A 7,761-nucleotide genomic window follows, 5' to 3' on the forward strand; every position below is an offset into this window, starting at 1 on the left:
TATGATAGGAGTGCTGCTAATAGAAGAGAAGCTACGAGTTAGCAAGTAGTTGGAAGTCGGTTAGATTAGCTAGCAGTCAAGTTCTGTTTTGCAAATTAATCACTCTGTTTTGGATGTTAGTTACCAATACGGGCAGGAATAGTAGTTAGAAGAGAAGATATTGTATAAATAGAGATCAGAAAGAGGGTGTGGATTGTTTTCTGAAACTTGCATCTTCATTTTTTCTTCATGGATAAAACTTTCCAGCTGAAGGCATTGCTCTGCTGATTTCTTCTCCGATTGCTTCATTTCCTTCTTAAATTCTTCTGTAAATCTGTGTTTTATTACAGCAGGGTATAATTGGAACTACCTTTAGCAGCATCATACTATAATCCAAATTTACACCAGTTACAACTGTTTTTTTTCAGAGGTCTAAAACCCAAGTATCCCGTTCTTATTACAAAGTGTAATACTACTATTATTGCATGGATTAAATACACTGTTGATCCCCAAGTATGCGCTCTGTTTCATTTTGGTCTCTAATGTTTTAGTTGTGTCAATTTGATCTCCAATTTATGTTTAAATGTCGATAAAAATTGATTAAGTTGATAATCAAATTGACACAATTGAAATATTATGAATCAAAATAACACGAAACGCATACTTTGGAGATCAACAGTGTATCACTTGACCTGTTGAAAGGCTTGATCATTCGAGTAGCCCTTTTTTCTTGAGGGCGAAGAGGGAGATAGAAAATAAAACAAAAAAACCAACAACCATCCCAATTAGGCATTCATCAAATTGGAGGGGGACTCCGTTGAGAGTGATAGGGATGTCGATGTTCATGCTGAGAACATTTCCAATCACATCGCTAAAATTGACAAGTACACGTGCAATACTGATGACAACCGTTAATTGCAGCATCTGGTTCTGTTTGTCATCCAATATTATGTTGGTGTAGTCTTCCGTATTGTCCACGTAATCCCGCATCTAGCATGTCCAAGAAAGAGATTGAGTGTATAAGAACAACGATAATGTTGCATATTCAGAAAAGTATTTAGAATTTGAAATGTATGAATCATATTCATTCTCAATGTAATCTATACATTATGGACTCAAATTTTGTGACTTTTTTAGGATTTTTTTCTTTTTTTTTGGCTGAGTATGACTCTTGACTATGAAAAACAACAAAAAGACTTGCCCAAAGCAATGAATATTTCGGGCAGAGAATCTAAAAATAAAGGCATAGTGATGTGCACTTATTTCTCACCTAAAGGTTGGCAAGCAAAATGAAAATTTTATACTTATAAATAGAGATTTTTTTTATTTTTTTTCAGATTTTCTTGTTAGTATATCTCGTTATCTTATATCTAATGATAAGGGAATCTAGTAAAAAATATATTAATACATAGCTTAACTTTAAAAAAATAAAAAAAAAAAAAAAAAAAACATACAGTGGATAGTTTGTTCAAAGCTCCATCAAGTTGGACAAAGTATGCTTCCAATAACATCTCCAACTCTGCAATCTTTGGCTTCTGTCTGTTCCCTACTACACTGGTACTTTTGTTGCTCCTTATCTCTTCTTCGTCACTGAAAATTACAAGACTACTTTAGTCATTTTACATTAAAAAAAAAAAAAAAAAAAAAAAAGTTATCCTGATATAATTTGCCGGGATCATATACATTTTCTCAGTTCAAAATTTCGCAATTGATACACTTCAAAATTTCACACCTTTGGTTCAGAAACTTAGTACTAAACAAAAACCCATGATATATGTTTCTCCCACGGATTGATCAAAAAAATAAAAAGCCTTTAATATATGTAACATGTTAAGTTATTACCTGTGATCTTCTAGTACGACAGTGTCATCGTCATCTATGTTACTATGTTTTGGTTTGGAATCTTCAAATTGTGGAGAAAAGAGCTTAGCAGTGAGGTACATTTCCGCCATATCCATATCATCATCCAATAAATGTTCAAGTTCATCTCTCAGCTGACAACCATAGTTGTGTATAACTCAATTAAAATGCTTATCATCAGCACATGCATCATAAATTGGAGCATTTGAAGTGTGATTTGGTAATGTTAACAGTTGTTTTTTGTTTACATAATACAAGAGAAATATGTTTTTTGGCAAAAAACCATGTTTGGTATAGTTGTTTTCAAAACGTGTAAAAACAAAGCAAAAAACATATGTTTGATGAGTTGCTTTAGGGATAATTGGTAGAGGATAGGGGTGGTTACAACGGCAATAGAACCAAGATGTACTGAAAAAATTTAAAACAATTGACCAAAATATAAGGACGGAGAAACAAAAAAATCTCGAAACAAATTTTAAAAATTAAACAAAAAAAGGTCAGTTTTCAAAAAATTTTAAAACATAAAGGTTACCAAAGAGTATTTTTTACCTTATTGTAGGCATCTCATTTTGATTAACCTTAGGATTTCGGGCGCTTGCAAACTTTTCGATGATGAAATGATAACTACTTCATCCTTGGAAATATTTGAGGTTGTTATAAGTTGATGTACTACCCCGTTTTAGCCAAAAATCATATTTTTATAAAAATGATAATTTTGCCTCGAAACCCATTTTTTACCAAAAACCTTTTTGGTCCTCAGAAAGAGAAAGAGAAGCCCGATTACACATTGATTGATAAAATTTTTCAAAATCTGTGATGCTTTTTATTAAAAACATTGATTGAGAGGCAATTTAGGCTTACTTAGGCCACAAGCAAGCCAAAGGTATGAAAACCCACACCAAGGCATGCAAGTTGACACCTGGATAACCCCATGGCACGTGTGCCCACACGTGCGTTGCGTAGCCGCATCTTGGTTGTGAGTCCGCACTTTCCTTGTGTGGCCGCACGAGCTACGTACGTCTGCACCTTCCCTCGACACCCAGAACTCGAATTTCAGCAAGGTTGTAATTCCGATTTTGTAGGGAGGCTCAAGGGGAAAGCAATGCTCAACCCTAGCACACCCCTTTGGCTTGTTTCCCAAGTCCTATAAGTCTATAAATACAACCCCTCCCTCCCTCTTTCAAGAGGTCCAAGTTTTGAGCAATTTTAGTGAGTTTTTGAATGGAAAACACTTGCCTCCTTTCACCCTAAACCCTAATTCCAAAAATCACCTCACCCCACAAACTACTTTAACAACTTAAAATTCATCTAAGGCTTGAAGAACTTTAACATAATTAGAACCTAAGCTCGAGAGAGGCTTGCAAGCAAGAAAACTCGCATTTTCATCATGTGTTCTTCAATTTGTTTCAACCCAGCGAGTAAGTTATTGTTTTTATTTAATTTCAGTACATTTTTCATCATATTTTCAATATGTAATCATAGCTAAGGTGGTAGCATGGCATGATCATCATATAGGTTAGCTATTTTGTTAGTTTTTCGCTTTGCTTTCGCATGTTTTGTTTAGTTTATTTAAACATCATGTTTAGGCTAGATTAATCATGTAATAAGCATGGATAAAAGCTCGGTTAATCATTGTATATTCTGCATATTCAATTCTTTTACTTGTTAGGTGCTTTTATTTGCATTAAATCATATTAGAACCGTTAAACCGGACTTTGGTTCATTGTTGTATGATTAGTTACATATTTAGATTCATATTTATTTTATGTAATATAGTGTCCCAGTTCTAAAACCAAACTTTAATCCACTTGTACAGATGCCCTGACACACTTCCGGGCTTGCAAACGGATGGATTGTGTTGTTGTCACGTTGTTTACTTTTTTTTTCTCTCATTTCACTTGGTTGGGACCCTTTTTGTTGCCTTAGAACTATCCTAGAAAACCATTACCAGCATTTGCTATTTGCATGGTTGTGCCTACGATTATATGCATTGTACCCGCGATGGTCTAGTCTCAGTGCGCGAAAAAGTTCCTTCGATCCTTATCTCCTTTCTCTCTGTGCTGTTGCGATTTCTCCTAGGGTTCTCAGGCTTCAACCTTGGCGATGGCCACTAGAGTGTAGCTTCATATAGTGCACTGGTGTAGATGGTGCTTAGAGATGAACACTGATAGATACATGTACTTGAGGGGATTCACTGGGTTTTAGTATTGATGATGAAAAAATCATTGTTTTAAACAAAACGTTTTGTGCATATTATACTTATATAGCATTATGATCATCTATACTTGTGGAGTTATATTGATTTCTGAAATGTTCTCTACTAGGCTATATGTTTACCTCACATAGCTAAAATCTTTTTCAAGTGTTGATGACATGCCCAGATAAAGAGATGAGGCATTGGATATGTGCTTGAGCTAAGAGAGATAGCTCTTTTGACTTGTAGGCATTGGGCCATATATTTTGTAGGTCGTGTGTCATTTTTTTGTAAGGATTACAACCTTACATATGATATAAGTCTATGGGCATTTTGATTACTCATGATGTCATTACTTGACTTTACATATTGTACATTCATTCAATTTAGATGTTGAATATAGGGTGTTTGTAACTAGAAAAAACTCGTATAATGAATGACACTATTATATTCATTTACATGAGAGATACTGCTTTTATTAAGACTATTATTGCCTTTATTTTGTTATTTAATTGATTTATTCACATGGATCGGATCTTAGAAATTCGAAGTGTGACATGTAATGCATGTTGGACGCATGGTGGTGGCATTTGGGTAAGCTTCCTCCTTTTCCATAACATATGCTTGTTTGTTGCATTATTTTTCGATAAATCAAATTATGTGCCTTTTCACGCAAAATTGGATGTTTTGAATTTTTTATGGATGTTATGCTTAGTTTAGACTAAAGTTTATGGCTATGTGATTTTAAAAAATCTCTTCTATTTTTAATGAAAATATGACTTTATTCTTTTGAATCTAAATTAGCTGGTGTTTATTTTATTCAAATCACTTAGTTTTAGGATAGTGAAAGTTTTAGGGTTAATAATGAATTTTGTATGAAATAATTAATCATTATTACACTCATAAAATAAAATATTAGTAGTGGCCAATCATTTGATTGGGCATCATTCAATGACAATCCCCTTTCGTACCTTAGTTCCCTAACCTAGAATATTTGGTTATGACGGATTAAGTCTTTTGTTTAGTTTTTATTGTTAAAGGTTTCTTAATTCTTCATAATATTAAGTGAAGATTCTATTGATGTGGGAAAGCGAGTTAGCAAAACACGAGTGTAGAAATACACCTTATACTAAAAAAGGGACGGTGTCCACACTTACCCTCTCTTTAATTGGAAGAAATAATAGTAAAGCAACGCCCAAATATAAAATATATATTTCATTTTTGACAAATTCTCAACCATTGTGATTTCAAAAATGCTAGAGACCTTAAAAATTCTATCAAAAGTTTTACCAAATGTCTCACATGTGTGGGTCGCACACCCATGTGAGACATTTGGTAGAAACTTTGATAGAACTTTTGAGGTCTCTAACATTACTCTTGTGATTTTGATCTATCATTAATTATACAACCTTCCTTTATTTTTAAGCCAAAAAATCTTTTATTATTAATTACCTTTTGGACACGGCCTGTCACAGCAACCAAACGACTCTTAATAGCTCTGACACGTTGAAGATTGAGTGTACTGATACTTACTGATAACTCATCCAAAGTTGGATATGCTTCTAACTCTAGTGTGCTCGTCTGAAATAGACAATCAAATACATTCAGCAAAAATCAACCCTATTATTCATAAAATTGATTTAAATATCAGCCAATGCGTATTTTTTTTTGACCTCCCGATATCAATACATCCAATATACAAGTATGAATGAAAATTGTTTATGTATCGGCCGGTTCACTATTTACATCGATTCATAGTTGATTCACAATTTGCTTCACAACTAATACAATGTGACTAATGATTTTAAAAATTTACAGTCACATCACCTGATTCTTAATACATATTATACTATGACCAATAATTCATCTTCCCGTACCACTATTTAAAACCTTTCAACCATTATTTTGGAGGAGGGGAGGGAGGGAAGATGCAAATATATGTTGGATTTCCTTGGTTGCCAAATAAATCATCATTGATACACATTTAAAAATAATAATAATTCTTATTTATAAAAAAAAAAAATCACATACCTCTGATTCAAGACACCTACAAACAAACTTTAGGCAGATTTCAAGCACTCTGAACTCAAAAGGTGGTACCTTTGAGCTGCCCACTTTTGATGATGTGTTGAATGAAATTTTAGGACTGTTGTTGTCACTTGCTTCTTGTGGCACCCCCACCTTAGATGGTAATGGTGAGTCTTCTATTGTCTTTTCACTTCCATCAATCCCCTTTGCAATGAAAAAAGACTATCAATTTTACTTACATTTTTAAACTGATCATCAATCCTAAGAATGTACTTAGATTCCCATACACAAACAAAAATTTTCAGTCCCTTTAGAAGCATATTTGTATATGAATTATTGCTTTCAACCACCATTAAGAAATATATATAATCAGTTGTTATATATATTAGTTGAATCCACTTACAAAGCGATCAATGTACAAAAATGTATATATATATAATAGAAATGGATATAGAAAGCACAATGACTCCACTAGTCAGATGATGGTTAACTGATTTTCATAGACTATATCTACTGTTTGACTTGTTGTAATTTTTGTATTCATTTATAATATATACATATATATATTATGTGTTCATACGCTAATTATTTATAAAAATTTACTTATTTCAAATAAGTATTATTTATTTATTTATTTATTAAATATTTCCCTTGAAGTAAAGGCATGTTATCTTAAGTATCAATATTTTATTTTCTAACATTCAACAGAACAACATTAGCAAAAACCAAAACAGTTTTGTTTATAAATCTACAGGAACTCAATAAAGGCAAAACTCCCTACAAATATCATATTGATGCACCAAAACACTAGTGACCATATTATATATTTAAAAAAAGAAGATTCCTCACAAACGAAAGTATGTTTTAATTTTTTAGTTTAAAACAAAATACTTACAGTCTTGCTTGGAGTATCAACATTACAAAGTTTGTGCTCAAGTTCTTGAACAAAAGGAGCTACACCAGGATCCTTGGGATTAAGAACAAGCATTTCATTTGCAGTGATGATAGCTTTGATATGCTCCAAGTTCACCACAATTGCCCTCTCTCTCCCAAGTATGGTAGATGGGTACAAAAGCGTAGGATCAAGAATCCTCAAATCACGCGCAGGAATCCCTGTCCTGCGCATGATTGAATGCTTCCCAACCTCTTCGATCCGCGACTCCCCAAATTGCGAAACCACGAGCCATGGCTTCGTCACGACACCCTTTGGTCGCCTTGAAATGATCTCCTTATTGGAATCCTCCATTGTTGTGATCGTTTCTCGGTTTTTGGTGTTTGAAAGGTTGAATTTTGGAGTTCAGTTAGGAGGTGTAAAGAAATAAATGATAGCATGATTCAACTACACAATATGTAATGAGATAAAACCTATGTTTTGGTTTTAAAAAACACTTTTGAAATTATGTAATTGACTTTGGTAGTTTATTAGTTGTAGGATAAGGGGATTTAAGCTTTGTTTTTGTGAATGTTTTTTTATCTATGGCGGCAAAGTTTGTTAATTAGGGATGATTACAACTTGCGGGGTCCCAAGTGATGTTGTTTTTAGCATGCTATGGCAAGTAGGTATAGTTGCCTAATAACAATATATATATAGAGAACTTACTATTACATCATATGTTTTCTTAAAGAAATGTTATGTTTTTAAAAATAATAATAATTAGATAAATATTAAAAATTTAAATTGTGTGGTGTAAATTTAAAGT

At 33.0% G+C, this 7,761-nt stretch overlaps 1 protein-coding gene across 1 annotated transcript; it reads right to left on the bottom strand.

The window, feature by feature from the left end:
* Nucleotides 1-336: 336 nt before the first annotated feature.
* LOC114274652 (magnesium transporter MRS2-F) lies at nucleotides 337-7,421 on the bottom strand. Its single transcript, XM_082914449.1, has 6 exons — nucleotides 6,957-7,421; nucleotides 6,065-6,265; nucleotides 5,486-5,614; nucleotides 1,822-1,973; nucleotides 1,434-1,569; nucleotides 337-969 (listed from the first exon to the last, which is right to left on the bottom strand). Exons 1-6 carry the CDS (start codon nucleotides 7,305-7,307, stop codon nucleotides 688-690), a joined length of 1,251 nt encoding a protein of 416 aa, XP_082770575.1. The 5' UTR covers nucleotides 7,308-7,421; the 3' UTR covers nucleotides 337-687.
* Nucleotides 7,422-7,761: the final 340 nt, after the last annotated feature.

The sequence above is a fragment of the Camellia sinensis genome, chromosome 2 (assembly GCF_055761805.1).
Source record: "Camellia sinensis isolate YWXY chromosome 2, ASM5576180v1, whole genome shotgun sequence".
Lineage (NCBI taxonomy): Eukaryota > Viridiplantae > Streptophyta > Magnoliopsida > Ericales > Theaceae > Camellia > Camellia sinensis.

What these genes read in the sequence shown, in the direction of transcription:
- LOC114274652 (XM_082914449.1), bottom strand. Translation starts at nt 7,307, where the DNA reads ATGGAGGATTCCAATAAGGAGATCATTTCAAGGCGACCAAAGGGTGTC. An exon ending in GTAGGTGTCTTGAATCAGAG is followed by an intron (nt 5,615 to 6,064) that starts GTATGTGATTTT and finishes TGTCTATTTCAG; the next exon opens with ACGAGCACACTAGAGTTAGA. An exon ending in TGACAGGCCGTGTCCAAAAG is followed by an intron (nt 1,974 to 5,485) that starts GTAATTAATAAT and finishes TATGGTTGTCAG; the next exon opens with CTGAGAGATGAACTTGAACA.